The sequence below is a fragment of the Eleutherodactylus coqui genome, chromosome 1 (assembly GCF_035609145.1).
Source record: "Eleutherodactylus coqui strain aEleCoq1 chromosome 1, aEleCoq1.hap1, whole genome shotgun sequence".
Taxonomy (NCBI): domain Eukaryota; kingdom Metazoa; phylum Chordata; class Amphibia; order Anura; family Eleutherodactylidae; genus Eleutherodactylus; species Eleutherodactylus coqui.
The window spans coordinates 175,009,653-175,030,466 of NC_089837.1; the positions used below are offsets into that span (position 1 = coordinate 175,009,653).

Below are 20,814 nucleotides of genomic sequence, written 5' to 3' on the forward strand. Positions count from 1 at the left end.
AGAGGGGGAGGCAAGTGCAGCAGCAGGGCAGGTTGGAAGAGGCAGTGCGGTGGCCAGGGGTAGAGGCAGGGCCAGACCGAATAATCCACCAACTGTTTCCCAAAGCGCCACCTCGCGCCATGCCACCCTGCAGAGGTGAAGGTGCTCTACGGTGTGGCAGTTTTTCACAGAAACGCCTGACGACCGACGAACAGTGGTGTGCAACCTTTGTCGCGCCAAGATCAGCCGGGGAGCCACCACCACCAGCATGCGCAGACATATGATGGCCAAGCACCCCACAAGGGGGGACGAAGGCCGTTCACCGCCTCCGGTTTGCACCGCTGCCTCTCCCCCTGTGCCCCAACCTGCCACTGAGATCCAACCCCCCTCTCAGGACACAGGCACTACAGTCTCCTGGCCTGCACCCACACCCTCACCTCCGCTGACCTCGGCCCCATCCACCAATGTCTCTCAGCGCACCGTCCAGCTGTCGCTAGCGCAAGTGTTGGAGCGCAAGCGCAAGTACGCCGCCACGCACCCGCACGCTCAAGCGTTAAACGTGCACATAGCCAAATTTATCAGCCTGGAGATGCTGCCGTATAGGGTTGTGGAAATGGAGGCTTTCAAAGGTATGATGGCGGCGGCGGCCCCGCACTACTCAGTTCCCAGTCGCCACTACTTTTCCCGATGTGCCGTCCCAGCCCTGCACGACCACGTCTCCCACAACATTGTACGCGCCCTCACCAACGCGGTTACTGCCAAGGTCCACTTAACAACGGACACGTGGACAAGCACAGGCGGGCAGGGCCACTATATCTCCCTGACGGCACATTGGGTGAATTTAGGGGAGGCTGGGACAGAGTCAGAGCCTGGGACTGCTCACGTCCTACCCACCCCCAGAATTGCGGGCCCCAGCCTGGTGGTGGTATCTGCGGCGGTGTATGCTTCCTCCACTAAACCACCCTCCTCCTCCTCCTCCTCCTACGCAACCTCTGTCTCGCAATCAAGATGTGTCAGTAGCAGCACGTCGCCAGCAGTCGGTGTCGCACGGCACGGCAGCACAGCGGTGGGCAAGTGTCAGCAGGCCGTGCTGAAACTACTCAGCTTAGGAGAGAAGAGGCACACGGCCCACAAACTGCTGCAGGGTCTGACAGAGCAGACCGACCGCTGGCTTGCGCGGCTGAGCCTCCAACCGGGCATGGTCATGTGTGACAACGGCCGTAACCTGGTGGCGGCTCTGCAGCTCGGCAGCCTCACGCACGTGCCATGCCTGGCCCACGTCTTTAATTTGGTGGTTCAGCGCTTTCTGAAAGGCTACCCACGCTTGTCAGACCTGCTCGGAAAGGTGCGCCGACTCTACGCACATTTCCGCAAGTCCCACACAGACGCTGCCACCCTGCGCACCCTGCAACATCGGTTTCATCTGCCAGTGCACCGATTGCTGTGTGACGTGCCCACACGGTGGAACTCTACGCTCCACATGTTGGCCAGGCTCTATGAGCAGCGTAGAGCTATAGTGGAATACCAACTCCAACATGGGCGGCGCAGTGGGAGTCAGCCTCCTCAATTCTTTACAGAAGAGTGGGCCTGGTTGGCAGACATCTGCCAGGTCCTTGGAAACTTTGAGGAGTCTACCCAGATGGTGAGCGGTGATGCTGCAATCATTAGCGTCACCATTCCTCTGCTATGCCTCTTGAGAAGTTCCCTGCAAAGCATAAAGGCAGACGCTTTGCGCTCGGAAACAGAGGCGGGGGAAGACAGTATGTCGCTGGATAGTCAGAGCACCCTCTTGTCTATATCTCAGCGCGTTGAGGAGGAGGAGGAGGAGCATGAGGAGGATGAGGAGGAGGGGGAAGAGACAGCTTGGCCCACTGCTGAGGGTACCCATGCCGCTTGCCTGTCATCCTTTCAGCGTGTATGGCCAGAGGAGGAGGAGGAGGAGAAGGAGGATCCTGAAAGTGATCTTCCTAGTGAGGACAGCCATGTGTTGCGTACAGGTACCCTGGCACACATGGCTGACTTCATGTTAGGATGCCTTTCTCGTGACCCTCTCGTTACACGCATTCTGGCCACTACGGATTACTGGGTGTACACACTGCTCGACCCACGGTATAAGGAGAACCTTTCCACTCTGATACCCGAAGAGGAAAGGGGTTCGAGAGTGATGCTATACCACAGGACCCTGGCGGACAAACTGATGGTAAAATTCCCATCCGACAGCGCTAGTGGCCGAAGGCACAGTTCCGAGGGCCAGTTAGCAGGGGAGGCGCGGAGATCAGGCAGCATGTACAGCACAGGCAGGGGAACACTCTCTAAGGCCTTTGACAGCTTTCTGACTCCCCAGCAAGACTGTGTCACCGCTCCCCAGTTAAGGCTGAGTCGGCGGGAGCACTGTAAAAGGATGGTGAGGGAGTACGTAGCTGATCGCACGACCATCCTCCGTGATGCCTCTGCCCCCTACAACTACTGGGTGTCGAAGCTGGACACGTGGCCTGAACTCGCGTTGTATGCCCTGGAGGTGCTTGCTTGTCCTGCGGCTAGTGTCTTGTCAGAGAGGGTGTTTAGTGCGGCTGGGGGAATCATCACAGATAAGCGTACCCGCCTGTCAACCGACAGTGCCGACAGACTTACACTCATCAAGATGAACAAAGCCTGGATTTCCCCAGACTTCTCTTCTCCACCAGCAGACAGCAGCGATACCAAAACAATACGTAGGCTGCACCCGCGGATGGAAGCATTGTTCTCTATCACCATCAAAAACGTGGACCTTTTAGCTTCATCAATCTGTGTATAATATTCATCCTCCTCCTCCTCCTGCTCCTCCTCCTGAAACCTGACGTAATCACGCCAAATGGGCAATTTTTCTTAGGCCCACAAGGCTCAGTCATATAATTTTTGTAAACAATTTTTATACGTTTCAATGCTCATTAAAGCGTTGAAACTTGCACCTGAACCAATTTTTATTTTAACTGGGCTGCCTCCAGGCCTAGTTACAAATTAAGCCACATTAACCAAAGCGATTAATGGGTTTCACCTGCCCTCTTGGTTGGGCATGGGCAATTTTTCTGACGTACATTAGTACTGTTGGTACACCAATTTTTGTGGGCCCTCGCCTACAGTGTAATCCAATTAATTTTTTGTCCACCTGCATTAAAGCTGACGTTACCTCAGCTGTGCTGGGCACTGCAATGGGATATATTTATGCACCGTCGGTGGGTTCAAGGGAGCCACCCATGCTGTTGGTCCACACGGAGTTGTAACTGCATGTGTCCACTTCTAAAGAACCCCAGTCTGACTGGGGCATGCAGTGTGGGCCGAAGCCCACCTGCATTAAACATGACATTACCTCAGCTGTGATGGGCAATGCAATGGGATATATTTATGTACCGCCGGTGGCTTCCTGGCACCCAGCCATGCTGTCGGTCCACACGGAGTTGTAACTGAATGTGTCCACTTTTAAAGAACCCCAGTCTGACTGGGGCATGCAGTGTGGGCCGAAGCCCACCTGCATTAAACATGACATTACCTCAGCTGTGCTGGGCACTGCACTGGGATATATTTATGTACCGTCGGTGGGTTCCAGGGAGCCACCCATGCTGTCGGTCAACACGGAGTTGTAACTGCATATGTCCACTTCTAAAGAACCCCAGTCTGACTGGGGCATGCAGTGTGGGCCGAAGCCCACCTGCATTAAACATGACATTACCTCAGCTGTGATGGGCAATGCAATGGGATATATTTATGTACCGCCGGTGGGTTCCAGGGAGCCACCCATGCTGTGGGTCCACAGGGACTTCACAATAGGGAGTTGTACCTGCCTGTGTCTATGAATTAAAAACCCCGGTCAGGTTGGGGCATGCAGTGTGGGCCGAATCCCACCTGCATTTAATCGGACGTTAGCTCTGCTGTCCAGGGCACTGCAATGGGATACATTTATGTACAGCCAGTGGGTTCCAGGGAGCCACCCATGCTGTGGGTGCACACGGAATTCCCATTGCGGAGTTGTACCTGCCTGTGACTATTTATAAAAAACCCCGGTCTGACTGGGGCATGCAGACACCTTGACAGAATGAATAGTGTGTGGCACATAGGTTCCCCATGGCTATGCCCACGTGTGCAGCTCCTGATGGCAGTGGCACAGGATTATATTTCTCATTGCTTCTGTACCCTTTTAAAGAGGGTCGCTGCCTAGCCGTGCCAACCCTCTGAAGTGTGTGCCTGCGGTTCCTCCTCATGGCAGACGCACTTATAAATAGACATGAGGGTGGTGTGGCATGAGGGCAGCTGAAGGATGCGCAGGGACACTTTGGTATGCGCTGTGGACACTGGGTCGTGCGGGGGGGGGGGGGGGGTTGGGCACCATGTAACCCAGGAGAAGTGGCAGCGGAGTGTCATGCAGGCAGTGATTGTGCTTTGTTGGAGGTAGTGTGGTGCTTAGCTAAGGTATGCATTGCTAATGAGGGCTTTTCAGAAGTAAAAATTGTTGGGAGGGGGGGCACTCTTACCGCTATTGTGGCTTAATAGTGGGACCTGGGAACTTGAGATGCAGCCCAACATGTAGCCCATGCCCTATCCGTTGCTGTGTTGTTCCCATCACTTTCTTGAATTGCCCAGATTTTCACAAATGGAAACCTTAGCGAGCATCGGCGATATACAAAAATGCTCGGGTCGCCCATTGACTTCAATGGGGTTCGTTACTCGAAACGAACCCTCAAGCATCGCGAAAATTTCATCCCGAGTAACGAGCACCCGAGCATTTTGATGCTCGCTCATCTCTAGTATTCTCAGATTACCCAGTGTACAGTGTGCTTATGTAAACAGTGGATGGAAAAATACCTGTATAGAGCCACCTCTTACCTATTGGAAGATGATTTCCTTATAAGTCAATGTTAGTCATGTTGTCCATGCCTACTGAAAAGTCTAAGAATATAAGCCAAACCAGAGCCCTCTTTAGAAGCCAGGCTGTTTCGGGTGTTTGCCTCTGGTCAGTGCAAAACAGGGTACTAGTTGGCTGGCTAAGAGGTTTTAATATGGAACTAAGGGGGTTAAAGGGAACCTGTCATGTCCTTTGAACCCGATAAACTATGTTATGGGGTACAAAGGTCAGGAAACATGGGGGGATCGGTGTTTGATACTTACTGAGTACCCAGCTCCAGCGCTGTGAGTCCCTGTGAAACTGCCACAGGCACACAGAGTGGCTCTTTTCAGACAGCTCTGTGGGCATGCTCTCCCATAAAGATTACTGGGAGAACATGCACACAGAGCGGACAATTTCACAGGGGCAGACAGTGCTCAAAAGGGGTGCATGGTGAGTATCAAACACTGCTTCCCGGACTCCCTACTCCCTCACCTTTGAGCTCCATAACATAGTTTATCGAACTCAAAGGTCATCAGAGGTTTCCTTTAAGTTTCATCTCATATATATATTTTTTCCAGGAAGCATTGCATGGTCTGTATAAGACTTCCTCTGCTGATGTGGTACTCTCCTCCTGGAGAAACTTAATCCCCTTCCCAGACCAACAGTGTATTTAGGTAGTCTGAGGTATTCTACTGCTTTCTCCAGGTAAGAGACCTGCAGGGGAAGATAGAGGATGTGCCATGTTGTGCTCCTGGACCTGTGGTTGTATAGATTACCAGTAGTACACTACTGCAGGTGTGGTTGATTTCGCTGGCTGTTGGTGTGGAGTTCTCCAGCAAATCACCTTCAGTCTTGTGCACATAAATACCAACCCCTCTTACTAGAGGCTACTGGTCATTTTGCCATTTATTAATTTACCTTTCAGTATGTAGTTTCTGTTTACAGGTGTTCCGACATTAGGTGTAAACAATTACTTGTTCACTGTCTGTCTGTAAGTGTGGCAGACACCTGGTGTGAACAGGGACTGGTTCAGTGCCTGTTTACAGGTGTTCAGGCATTAGGTGTGAACAATGTCTTGGTCTGTGTCTATATGCATTGTTGATTTTCTGTGTGGTGATGTCTGTGTCTGTAGGTGTGCAGACACCTGGTGAGTTTTATGTATTATTTCTGTGTCTGTAGATGTGCATATGGCTGTTGTGTTATTTACCTTGTCTTTTGTCCCTGTCTGTTACCATCTAGGGTGAGCCAGGCCCCTAGGTTTCAGCATGCAGCCGTCCCTATTGGGACAATTGATTCGCTTGTAGGAAGAGTTCCCTTTTTGTGGTTTTGTCTCATTAGAGTAGGGACTCATAAGACAATGAGGACCCTTGACATGAGCTTGTGAGCTTATGTATTCTGGCCAAAATACAAACTAATACCTCATACTTTCTTATTATCAATTCCATCTGCCTATCGGTATTTGCTCTCTAGTGTTGGTGTAGGGTCTTACGTCCTTGTTTTCACCATTGTTTGCATGTTTGGTTTGTTTTGGTGTGTCTGTTTGCTTGAGCCTATTTTTATTTTTGTTACGTTCGTATATGTTGTTGTTCCCACAGCCTGCACACATGTAACAGGAAGGACGCAATGATTACATGATCACTACTGGTCAATCCGAGAGCAGGAGGGTTATCTCGGGCTACCGAAGAACACTGTACATAGAGTAGTCTGTGAATCTGCTGGGCATTTTCACATATGAAGAGGGAACTGTGAATGAGACTAATCATGGCAGTAAAATTAAATTGGAGAACACCATGTATGTTATATATTCTGTAGGTATAGTGAAAAAGTTACTGTGAGCCAGAGGCTCACTTCAAATCTGGGTGAAGTCCTTTTTTTGTTGAGGCCTTTGTTGTGTCTTCACTAGTTATGCTGTTTGGTGAGAAAATTGAGTACGTTTTAAATTCTTAGCATTAGTGGAATAATAAATACACATATGCCTATCCCAAATAATCTGTTGTTAGTTGCAGAATATAGAGTATAACAATCCTTTTGTTAACTATGTAGTGATAAAATTACTGTATATCATATTAAATTAGTGTCATTTAGGCTTCTTTACAGGCATATTCTGCTTTATAAAGTTGAAAAAAGCAATCTGGTAAGCTGCAGGTAGAAAGTATAGGGATCTAAACTGTTGCAAAGGAAAAGTGAAGTATTACCCATGGTAACCAATCATATTCCACCTTTCATTTTTTTAGAGGCTTTTTGGAAAGTAAATGCAGCAACTTGATTGATTTACTAATTGCCCAGTGTAACGTCTCTTTTCCTTTATTTTATATATCTCCCTGTATAAATAAAATACGAGCTTTTAAAACCATTCCTCTCAAATGAACAAAATTAATACTGGACTTCCATACATAAAAATAACGAATGGTTCCTTAGTGTAAAACTCTGACCACTGAAAATAGTTATTTCCCTAAATCACCGTAATTGAAACAAGTCATCTATATGTTAATGTCTCTGTGGGAAGACAACTTAAATGTTAATATTAAATACACCTTAGATAATGAGAATCAGTCCTAGATAAGGACACAGGCCAGAATATTTCACAATAGCATTATGGAATACGCCGTCACTGAATTCCGCAGCAAAACCCGCACTGCTGAGGATTTTATTGCAGAATTGCCTGCAGGATTCTGCTATTTTCAATTCTGCACCAAAATCTGCACGTTAAGGCTTTATTCCCATGAGCGCATATACGGCGCCTTTTCATGCCTGGGCGTATATACGCTACCCATGTGAAGCATTGATTGGCAATACATTCACATGGGCGATTATACAGTGTGTGAATACGTTAGCACAGTGAAAAATGGACCATAAGCGGACGAAATACGTCCAGCGTATATATGGTGGCCAAAAAGATAGTTCTGGAACTATCTTTTGGCCAATATACACCGGCGCGTCCCATGGACTCTTATGGGAGCAGGGAAAAAGAAGGCAGGGGGAGGCATTTTTGTAGCGCTCAATGCTGTGAAAACCTAACAGGTGCCTCTATATAGGCACTGGAAGGCATCCTGAGGATTTTGGCAGAGCAAGGGCTTTCCGAGGTGCGGCATATTTTTTTGCGCTCGCAGTCGTGTTAATGGTCAAAAAAACGCTGGCCGTGATTGTGGAAAAACGCCCATTCGGGCACTTATACAGAGCGGCCGTGAAAACGTAAAAACGCCGTCACTGTATATCCTCTCATGGGAAAGAGCCCTAACAGTGTGGATTTCGGTGCTGAATATTCCACAGGAGGGTATATTCCACAATGCTGTTGCGTAATATTCTGTCCTGCGTGAAAGGTCCCTTATGGAGGTAGATATAGGACCCCTTTATGATGGGCAGACAATTCTGCTATCTATTAAAGCCTAATGACAAACATACAAAATCTAAAGAAGTGAAATACAATATAATTTATTTATGTGAATCTATTTACTCGCTCCATTTCTTTCAGTGTTTGTGAATCTTGGAAGGCTAACAACAGAATTGTGCTGTGTACAGTGCAATGCAAAACACATGTGCACAACATCTGGGACTTAATGATACAAAACCGTGCCATCGTTTTAAAACATTACAATTGCAAACGTGTCTAAGATATTAGACAGTGTAGCGGAGTCATGCATCAAAGGAGTTTCAGTTCTTCATGCATAAAAATAAACCCAGACAGAGTTAAGAAGATACATTTCAACAGTGCTGTAAGAATGCACCACAGTTTATTAGCAAAGCCCTCACTTACTGAAAGCAGATTAAACAATGTTTCATGCTTGTGTTGTGTCCAATACCACTAATGTGCGAGCCGTTTCCTGAGGATGTAGGAGAAATATCATGCACAAAGTGTCCTTATATGTGGTGAAAACTGATGTCATCACATGCATTCAGGGTGGCATTGCTAGTGATGTCACATCTTTCATTCTTGAATGCACAGGTATATAAGATAGGTCCATTAAACATAATACAGGGAGAACTATCCCCTACAACATAATAACTAAATAGCTGTTATTAACCCATCATCACACCCTACGCTCAAGTTTCAAAAAACAGCACATGGACAGCGTTTGCATGCTGTTTGATTTTCGCGTGAAAACAGATGAAAATAGGACATACTGTACAGCAATATTTTTTGAAAACAGAAAAAAGTGAAAAAAGGTAATCTGAATGGCCTAATTGGCTATAATAAATCCCTGAGTGCTGTCCTTGGAAAACACGGACAGCACACAAATAGAAAATGTGCCCATCTGAATGGATTTCACATGAATTAACCCTTTATTAGTAATGAGAAGCGATGATCTGCTACAGTTCTTCTTTTACGCTGATTAAAGGAACACTCCTGACAAAACTGGTACATAGTGTTATGCCTGGTGCAAGACTTGGTGTTCTTTGTTCTAAGTCACACATGAGGGGATTATACTTAGTAAACCCCCCACAGTATATCAGTTTTCCTTTAAGTGGCGTAATGCCTCCCAGGGACTGACAGCAGCTTTCATGCAATGAGCCAATTTTCCTCTAATATGACTACATTTATTCTCAGGTGGAGGTCATAACTAACAGAGGAGAAAATGCAGGAGGTTATGCATAGAATCCAGGATAGTGGCAGGGGTGCTGCTGTATATAAAGGTAAGGCCAGTTAGGAAGGACTTCATAGTAGCATCCATTCCTTGATTTTTTTTAGAGATTACATCAGTGCTACTGAACCCCATCTCATTGCAGGCAAAAGACATACCAGTCTACTTCAGTATCATGTATTGGTGTGCATCGGACACATGCCTCTGTCTTGGGACAGAAGAGCATGCCAAAAGAAATTGGATAAATTTGCTAAATGACCCAGCAGTACAAATGTTAAACTCTGTCACTCTATATTTACTACATTTCCCTTAGTAGTAATCAATCCATTTTATAATTAGAGCCCAAGTCTAGAGCTACATGGCAACTTTGGTCATTAAGTTTGAGAACAGTCACGCGACCCAAACAATTTTGGCTGCTTGTATGCAAGTTGCAGTCACATGACTGTTTTATAGCTTAAATTTGGCTGTTGAAAAATAGCCAAATCGCACAGGCTCGCAGGCAAGTTGCAGTTGAATGCAACTTGAATTAGAATCTGTAATGGCAACCAAAAGTCCAATGGTTTGGGATTTTACTGTGACTGTCATGTAGTGGTCCTGTTAATCACAACACAATCCCACTGACATTCATAAGATGAGTTATCGCAGTGCGACACTGCAATTTTCAAGTCACCATACAGCCCTAGGTTACAGCATGGAACACATTACAATTTCTTACAGAAAGTTATGTGGCACTCGGGGATCCATTATAGCCAATTAGGCAATTCAGATTAACTTTTTTCACTTTTTTTGTTCCAAAAAAGTATCGCTGTACAGTATGTCCTATTTTTTCATCAGTTTTCATGTGAAGATCAAAGTTATTTTCTGCAAATTAATTAAAAGCACTGTCTCGGAAGAGAGAGGTATTAGAGACATATAGATAAGTCACCAGTTTCCAACCACTGCCAGCTGAGCTGATTGCTGTAAGGGCCCATTCACATGTGGCTTGAAGGTTTCATTTGAAACATCTGTTCCTGATTTTTGCTAAAAAAATAATCAAAAAACAGTATGAAATAGTACAGCATGTGGTGCTATTTCATCCTGTCAAATCTGGCAAAATGTCTGACGGATGATGGAAACTGAACAGACGCCATAATAATTAATGGGTTCAGTTCAGCACTGCTCCATCATAGGACAGTTCTTTTCAGCCAGGGGTTGCCATTTTTATCCTCTGCAAATGGAGCCAGAAAATGCAAACCCCTAGCGCTGATGTCAACAAACCCTTACAAATTAGCGCAAGAACTAGACAAGCACCTTGATACTTGTTCAAAGCTTGGCCCATTAAAGTTAATGTTGAGTGAGCCAACAGGAGACAGTGGCATGGTGCCACTTGTGTTACTTCCACTTACTCTTAGCAAATGTTGGGGAGCATAGCAGTCAGGACTTTGCCAATTGGTCATTGATGGCAATAGTTTAAGTCTCTAACAGCCAAAACCTGTAGCAAATGTTTTAACACATTTGCATGTGGCTAGCTGTCCTAGCAATGCTTCATGAACAATTCACACAAACTTTCTGGAATAGAAAAAGTCATGTTTACTATTCCTAATAAATTTCCTGGACATTTCACTTATTCTATAACCATGGAATGTTACTTACACTGCAAGGAAAGAGAGAACACACAAGTTGATATTAATAACATACTCTACCAAGCTATAATACTTACTGCAGAATGAAAGCCTTGGATATTTGGCGTGAGAACGGGATAATGTACGCCGCTGAACATCTTTATGCCTTGCAAGACTTCTGTGTGATCTGACATCTAAAATAGAGAGACAAACACATTACGTGCATTGTATCTATTGCAAAGGCGGCACTCATTTGCCAGGGGTATGAGGGAATTCTTGTTGATGTTTTTTAATGGGCACACATGACATGATTAATTTATCTTGGTATGTTATTCATTTTCTTTCATTTTTCACACTCCAATGGATTGCATGGTAAGTTTTACATTTTGAATAATTTTATAATTAGTGCTTTGGACTCATCATCGTCTGGATTGTTTCTCGATCCATTTCTGCCTAGATGTGTAAATAGCTGCACGCACTTTCATGTTAGTGATTTACCCTACTGTAAGATCAAAACAGGAAGTGAAAAAATGGGTCTCTACCTGAATTTAGAGAAGACAGAAATGATGACAACTGCAAAAAATGGCCAAATTTAAAGCAAAATGGATAAATAGGCCATAGAACACATGCGAGACAACTTCTTCCATGGCTCAAAAAATGACCAGGCTGGAGAATCTACGCCAGAGATAGAACGTAGGATAGAAATGGGGCGAAGCGCAATGCTAAACACAGACAAAATTAAGAAAAGTAGGGATATTGGCATAGCAGCTAAACGCAGTGTAGTGCAAAACATCCTTTTCCCCATAGCCATGTATGGATGTGAAAGCTGGCCTGCGAAAAAGGCTGATAAAAGGAGGATTGATGCATTCAAGCTGTGGTGCTGGCGAAAGCTGCTGCGTATGCCCTGGGCAACAAGAGTAACAAACAGAGAAGTCCTGAAGGAGTGAGTTCTCCTTTAATGGAAGTGTTCAAACAAAGGCTGGACAAATATCTGTCTGGGGTGATTTAGTAAATCCTGCACTGAGCAGGGGGTTGGACCCGATGACCCTAGAGGTCCCATCCAACTCTACCATTCTATGATTCTATGAATCGTATAAGACCTGATATATCACTGTAGAGAAAGATGACCAGACTCAGACTCACGGATTTTGGCCATGTAATGCGAGCAGAATCTCTAGAAAAATCTATAATGCTTGGACAGATCAGTAGCAAAAGAAGACCTGGCTGCCAAAGGACACGATGGCTGATACTGTCAAAGGTGATACTGGCATGGATATCACACAACTGAAAGAAGCAGTGCAAAACCGAAAAACATGGAGGGAGCTCGTCTTTAGGGTCACCAAGGGCCGTGAATGACTAAATATAAAACAATTTATTTTTCAATAATCAACAGTGTATGTAAAGATTATGAACTTTGTTATATATCTTCTGCCTCTAGGATTTGAATGACTTTACAAAAAATGTCAAATTGTAATAGCAAGATGACTGGCTCAGAGCATCTCCACATTTGCTGGTCTTTTAGGGTGCTCTTGGTATGCAGTGGCTATTATCTACCTAAAGTGGTCCATGGAATCACCACACAGTTGGTGAACTAATTACATGGTTGGGGCATCCAAGGCTCATTAATGTGTGAGGAGAGTGAAAGCTAGTCCATCTGGTCTGATCCTACAGAAGAGACAATATAGCATTGGAAAACTTAATATTGACTATGATAGAAAGTTTTCAGAACACAGTGCATCACTGCTTGTTTTCATTGGGATTGAATAGTTGTAGACGAGTCAGTGTTCATACTGGCTTCTGAAAGCATCTACAATGAGTACTTAAACATCAGAGCTGGAGTGTCGGATCAATGGAATAAGGTGAACTGATCCGACGAATCACATTTTCTTGCACATGATGTGGATGTTCAGGTGCATGTCTGTTCATTACCTCGGGACGAGTTGCAACCAGGATGCATATAGAAAGAAGACAAGTTGGAAGGAGTAGTGTAATGCTCTGGACAAAGTTCTGATGGAAAACTTTGGATCCTGGCATTTATGTGGATGTTACTTTATTTGTGTTGCCAATTCAGTGCAACCCTTCATGGCATTAGTATTCCCAAATGGCAGTGGCCTCTTTCAGCAGGATAATGTGCCCTGCCACACTGCAAAATCTGTTCAAGAATGATTTAAGGAACATGACAAAATGTTCAAGATGTTGACTTGGCCTCCAAATTCCCCAGATCTCAATCCAATTCAGCATCTATGGGGATGTGCTGGAAGAATAAGTTCAAATCATGGAGGCCTCACCTGACATCTTACAGTACTTAAAGAATGTGCTGCTAACATTTTGGCACTAGATACCACAGGACACCTTCATAATGAATGCCAGGACTCAGGGTTACTCAGCAAGATATTTCCCAGAGCATCACGCTTTCTCAGCTGGCTTCCATTCTTCAATTACATCCTAGTGCCATCTCTTTCCCATGTAAGCAACAGATATGCAGTAAACCTTCCACATGATGGGAAAGAAGAAGTGTTTTTTCAAACTAGGCTACTACTTCAATTGGTACATTCTCCAGTTCTGATATTCACATAACTATTACACTTGCACATTTTTTCTACTTCCAACACCTCAACTTCAAGAATGGACAGTTCATCAGCTGTGTAATACATCCCATTTACTGACAGATGCCATTATGACAAGATTATCAATGTTATACACTTTACTTGTGGAACACACGTACCGGCTGGCGCCCCTGCATGGTTTGCTGTTGCTAAGCAACTTAAATTTTGGAAACATGGCTGGTAGACCGTTCAGATAATCTGACTTTCCAGCCAAATCCAGTGGTGTGGCTGTTTGGCCAATGATGACTCAGTCTCAGTAGATCAAGCATGGGAAGGGTTAGAGTGACCAATAGAAGAGCAGAGTTTTCTATTTCAATCTGCTCTGCTCTTCGGCTAGCCAGTTATTGTTAAGTGATTCTGATCCTTGTTACTTCCCCATTCTGGTCTCTGATTACTCTGACCCTATCCTGACCTGATTTTCACTTTTATTTTACCTGGATGTCCTTCTGTGCAGAAACTTAGATTCTGTCCTTGGATTTGCCTGACTATCCATGCAATTTTAGTCCTCCTGGTATTTGACTCTGCTCTGCCGTGACTCTGATATATAGCATTACCCTTTAGCTTTGACTTTTTCTCTGACTTCTCAGTACTGACCCCTAGCCTGTAACACTGCGTCCTGTTTGCTCCACTAATCAGTGGCCACTTTGGTGATTCACAATAGAGAAGACCAGATCCCTTAACAATGGTTTAAAGGGTGAAGACCTGCCATCGTTAAAAGCTACTAACCAGAGTAGCCAGTGCCACGCCTAATTGTGGATGAGCTGTTGCTGGACAGTAGCTTCCCTTATAGGTAGTAGTGTCACAGCCAGTCTTTGATTCTAATGTTATGGATGGTCAGTGTATGAAGTATATCCACCGCATTTTGGCAATTAATGTCTTTTATATCATGTTGCATATAGACTTTTTCGCTTTTACAAAAAGTTGGGGTGTATTTTGACAGAGAATACCATTCTAAAGATGTAAATAGTAAATGGTAAAATTACTGTACAGTGACCAAATACTTAATAAAATACAACTGTAGTTTGTGTCAGATTGACAGATGTAATATGTTGCTTTTCCTCTTTTAGCCACTGGATGGCATTGTGATAATATAACACACATCCAATGCCTTCTATTTGAGCAGTTTCTATTCATGCCACTTAACAAAGTACAAATCTGGACACATCCTGATGTTAATATAATTAGAGAAATTGCAAAAGAGAAATACAAAAATCCATTAATGTTAGATTTATAAGCATACTTTCTCAGGTGCTGAAGTATGTGTGGATAATACATTTATAACACACAAATCAATATAGTATACAGTCATTGCAGTATTACAATATACTACTGTACACGATCAGTGTTATCTACCTTCTTCTTTGATATATATTATTGCTTGTGTCCACATTGTGTTAATATATTTGCATATTGATTGATGACAACTTTTGTATAAATACATAAAAGCTTTACTCACACTCACACCATGGCTTTCGTTCTTATATCAGATATATAATGTCTGATTTGTAACTTACGGCAGATCTCACAGATTTCCATCCACGTGTTTACAATATAAGAGGCTCTAGTACCCTGTTGTACCGCCTCTAGCTTGGGTACAAGATGTGATATGGAGGGCATGGAGGCTCTAGTTCCCCGTTGTACCGCCTCTAGCTTGGATATAAGATGTGATACGGGTGGGTATGGAGGCTCTAGTACCCCGTTATACCACCTCTAGCTTGGATGTAAGATGTGATACAGGCGGGTAATGAGGCTCTAGTACACTGTTGTACTGCTTCTAGCTTGGATGTAAGATGTGATACGGGCAGGCATGGAGGCTCTAGTACACTGTTGTACCACCTCCAGCTTGGATGTAAGATGTGATACGGGTGGGCATAGAGGCTCTAGTACCCTGTTGTACTGCTTCTAGCTTGGATGTAAGATGTGATACTGGTGGGCATGGAGGCTCTAGTACCCTGTTGTACTGCTTCTAGCTTGGATGTAAGATGTGATACGGGCAGGCATGGAGGCTCTAGTACCCTGTTGTACCACCTCCAGCTTGGATGTAAGATGTGATACGGGTGGGCATAGAGGCTCTAGTACCCTGTTGTACTGCTTCTAGCTTGGATGTAAGATGTGATACTGGTGGGCATGGAGGCTCTAGTACCCTGTTGTACTGCTTCTAGCTTGGATACAAGATGTGATACGGGCGGGCATGGAGGCTCTAGTACCCTGTTGTACCGCCTCTAGCTTGGATGCAAGATGTGATACAATCGGGCATGGAGGCTCTAGTACCCTGTTGTACCGCCTCTAGCTTGGATGCAAAATGTGATACTGTCAGGCATGGAGACATATAGTATCAGATTGCTCCACACTCGCTGCAACTGAGACTTTAAATCATGCAAACTCATAGGCCGTTGAAGCAATTCATTGACACGACCTTCACTTTTTGGGCCTCCGGTGATAAGACCGTTCATCTAATCACGCCACAACTCTAATCATTAACATATCCGTCTGAGATGTAACTGCATGCAGAGCTTTGCGGCAACTCCTTCTGGGTGCTTGATTTTTTTTTTACAAAGAATGTAAATACTCCAATAAATTTCGGGGGAAATGTCTGGCTGGCCATGGTTCCCTTATTCAGAATCAGCTGCTTACAAGGGGTGGCGGTTGCTGTTTTTGCTGAGTGATGCATTCTTAAAGGGACTCCGTCTGATATCAAACACATTTAAATTTCATTTCAGGTCAGCAAGCTGCTTTTCCTTTTTTCAATACCCCCATTCTACCTATGTTCTGATAATACTTACTATATAGTGATACTGGTAATGAGCATGGTGTGGCAGTATTATTGGTAGTATCCGTCATTATTAGAGATGAGTGAGTCTACTCAGTAAGGCAGTTACTTGAGTGACTTTTTGAGTAACTGCTTAGTGATCCAAGCAGGCTCGGGTGGGCTGCGGGGGTGAGCGGGGGGGAGAGAGAGAGTACTAAAGTTCAGCACTGCAGCACTCTGCACATCGCCTCCTGAATATCTTGAATATGACTGTGTTGTTAATGCAGTATTTCAGTATTTGAGGTCCCATTTCTAATCTTGTCCAGGGCCACACTTTCTCTAAAACCAGCCCTGCCATCAGGTCTCTGCTTTTGCTACTAAGGTACCAGCTCAAAATGCAAGGCTATTCTAACTATCAAGATTACAACTGAAACCTGACAGTACAGACCATAATACCAATGTGGCCAGAGCCTTAGTGTGCTTTCACATGGGATGGAATGTTCTGCAACAGCATTGCGGAAAATGCTCTTCTGCGGAATATTCAGCACCAAGGTCTGTACTGCTTATGTGCAGATTTGATGTGGAATTGAAAATGGCAAAATTCTGCTGGCAATTTCGCATCAAAATCCACAGGTAGTCATGCAGATTTTGGGATGGAATTTTAGGGCTGCATATTTTACAATACTGTTGCAGAATATTCCGTCCCATGTGAAAGCATCCGTACACTCTGGTGTGTCAACAAAGGTAAATTATTAGAGATGAGCGAGCACCAAAATGCTCGGGTGCTCGTTACTCGAGTTGAACTTTCAGTGATGCTCGAGAGTTCGTTTCGAGTAACGAACCCCATTGAAGTCAATGGGCGACTCGAGCATTTTTGTATATGGCTGATGCTCGCTAAGGTTTTCATTTGTGAAAATCTTAGCAAATCACAAAAGTCATGTAAAAAACACAGAAATGGATAGGGCAGGCGAGGAGCAACATGCAGGGCTGCATTTCGGGCTCCGAGGTCTTACTATTAAGCCACAATAGTGGCAAGAGTGAGACCCCCCCCCCCCCCCCCCCCGCACTGTCAGCATAAAGATCGTTCTCCTCTGCCACAGCTGTAACAGCTGTGGAAGAGAAGAACGATGTTAGCCCATTGAATTCAATGGATCCGGCAATACAGCCGGCTCCATTGAAAGTAATGGGCTGCCGGCGATCGCGGGATGAATTGTCGGGAGGGGCTTAAATATATAAGCCCTTCCCTGCAATTCATCCAGAAATGTGTAAAAATAAAAAAAATATATACTCACCTTGTCCCGGCAGAACGATGTTAGCCCATTGAATTCAATGGAGCCGGCAATACAGCCGGCTCCATTGAAAGCAATGGGCTGCCGGTGATCGCGGGATGAATTGTTGGGAAGGGCTTAAATATACCAATCTGATTGGTCCCACTGAGCCAATGAGAGGCAGCAGTCACTCACCCATTCATGAATTCATGAATGGATGTGTGAGTGAGATCTGCCTCTGATTGGTCAGGCTGTGACCAATTAGAGGCAGCTCATTCAGCAGGTGGGGATTTTAAATCCCCGGCTGCTGAATACTACTCACAGCTGTTCAGAGCAGTTCAGGAGGACTGCCGCCAGCCGCGCTGAACTCCGTCTGCCGGACCAGGTGAGTATATATATATTTTTTTTATTTTTACACATTTCTGGATGAATTGCAGGGAAGGGCTTATATATTTAAGCCCTTCCCGACAATTCATCCCGCGATCACCGGCAGCCCATTGCTTTCAATGGAGCCGGCTGTATTGCCGGCTCCATTGAATTCAATGGGCTAACATCGTTCTGCCGGGACAAGGTGAGTATATTTTTTTTTTATTTTCACACATTTCTGAATGAATTGCAGGGAAGGGCTTATATATTTAAGCCCTTCCCAACAATTCATCCCGCGCTCGCCGGCAGCCCATTGCTTTCAATGGAGCCGGCTGTATTGCCGGCTCCATTGAATTCAATGGTCAGTGCTCGTTTAATCGAGACGAGTACCGAGTGGTGCTCGTCTCGAGTAATGAGCATCTCGAGCACCCTAATACTCGAACGAGTATGCTCGCTCATCTCTATAAATTATCTTTTTGAGCTTATTTTTGTAAGAATAACATTCATCTTCTGTCATTTTTTTTATAAGGTTAAAAAGGTTTTTATGCTCCATCTATGTTTTATTTTATATCTGGGTCATTAGTCACAATTTTAGATACATTTACACTTTTGTGTGTGTAAATATTTATAAACTTCTCTACTTTATTGTTTTTGCAGCTAACTTTTCACATACAGGTGACAATCTGTGTACAGCTCTGCAGAATATGTTAGTGATATGTAAACCAAGGGAAATAATTAGGCTAATTACCTTTCACAGAAAAAGTGTCAATATTCTTAAAACATAACTTTACATAACTACTGCACTAAATCATCAGGCCACATACGAAAATCCAGCAAGAATATATAAAAAACCCACATCAACCTGTGATACAGTCCAGACCACCAAAATAAATGAGCCAAAGTTCAACTGTGAACCGCAAGGTATATACAGAATAATAAGAACATTCTTACCCCATTATTTGCATAGATAGGCTGCTCATCTGCGTGTCATGAGTTTTTAGGCAAGGCTTTGCTTCTGGTTGGTTTTAGGGACTTTTGACACAGGACAGAATATTCTGCAACAGTGTTGCAGAATATTCTGTCTTTAAATTCCGCACCAAAATCTACATTGCTGACTGCAAATTTTGATGCGGAATTGCTGGCAGAATACTGCTATTTTCAATTCCGCTCCAAAATCTGCTTGTTAGCTGTGTGGATTTTGGGGTTGAATATTTTTCAAAAGGGCATATTCTGCAACACTGTTGTGGAATATTCCATCCTGAGTGAAAGGTCCCTTACAAGGATCACTCACCTTATTCCAATAGGGCTACAGAAACAAAAAAGGCAACCCTGTCCCAGCGCTAGTTAGTTCATGCAACCTAAACAGTGTTCCATCTAAGCTGTGTGTTATGGAAGGTAAAGAGTTAAAACATGATTAATGAGTCCAATCACCTCCTTACCTGCTGCAGAGTTTGACATTTTTTACTATTTCAATTCCAGAGCTTAAAAGGGGATAGCACTCCTAAAAGTACCTTCTAGATAAAAGCACTCCGTTGTTTGCGGAGTGTTTTGACAAGCTGATGAGTAAACTTTCAGAAAGGCTGTTTCCCATGGGAAGAAAAGTAATGTTTCTCCATGGATAAATGTGATGTCTATGTGCAGATGATATGAAATTTCCCTGTTGCTTATATAATAGGAGGAGTAAACTTTTCTGTAAATGTGTTTTATTCTGCTATGAAGAAAACACGCTTTTTACCTAGATGGAATTATAGGTCCACCTTTTTTGTTTTCAATATTCCGCATCACTGTTTAATTTTCCAGTGGCTTGGAAATCCTTTCATCCACAGGAAATCATTCTTTCTGGCTGTTTTCCCAGAAGTATAGCCTTTTCCCAGTTACATTTATGATTTGTTCATGGTGGTTAGAAAGCAGCATATATAGGTTTCCTATTCACAAAGTACTTATTGTCGCATTGATTATATTTCCACGTTCTCTAGCCAAAATAATCTCTATGTTACATAAGTAATAAACTTTTATTTATAGATCTATATTCATTTACCAAAGAACTTCCATTCTTCACACTGAAGACCTACTGACCATTGCAAAAGAAGTGCCATTGCTTTTATGTAAATATATTAATACATTATATTAACATGAGATTAGATTACAGTGCTGGTTTTAGACAAAGTGTGGTCCTTAGCTAAATTAATAGTTGAGCCTCAAGTGCTGAAATACTGTACTAACAATATAGTCATATTCACTCAAGGAAGTGCTGATCTCTAGTGCTTCCAGGTGCGTCGTTAGGGTTTTATAAAACATACTGTATTCCCCCACACACATATACAAGGCATATATCTCACCACACACACACACAGCATATATCTCACCCCACACACGGCATATATCTCACCCCACACATACGAAAAAGATTCATATACAGTATTTTTAGCAAATAATAGCAATAATAATCTTTATTTATATAGCGCCAACATATTCCGCAGCGCTTACAAGACAAGGGGAATGAAAACAAAACCACAGTTACATGAAGTAAACATTAGGGGTGAGGGTCCTGCTCCAACAAGCTTACATACTACAAATAATGGGGTGATATAGAAGGTTAAGGGGCTGGAGTTGTGCACGGTATGGTGATGTGGAGCGTATGAGATGCTATACGCATAGCAATGGTCAAATTGAGCTGTAAAGTGGCTGAATCGGTATAACTGCAGGTGGCGGTTGATTGCGGCTAGCAGGGATTGCATTTGGTAAGACAGGGAGCATGTTATCAAGCAGAGTAGAGAGAGGTATGGTTTAGGAGATGTGGTATGCCT

The 20,814-nt window shown here is 44.1% G+C and overlaps 1 protein-coding gene across 1 annotated transcript in view; it reads right to left on the reverse strand.

Annotated features, from left to right (window-relative positions):
- Positions 1-20,814, reverse strand: part of HMGCLL1 (3-hydroxy-3-methylglutaryl-CoA lyase like 1) — a 134,748-nt gene that overhangs the window by 83,742 nt on the left and 30,192 nt on the right. The window contains exon 5 of the mRNA XM_066590407.1: positions 11,117-11,212. Coding sequence (XP_066446504.1) covers positions 11,117-11,212 — 96 coding nt within the window. The remainder of the gene's footprint in view (positions 1-11,116; positions 11,213-20,814) is intronic.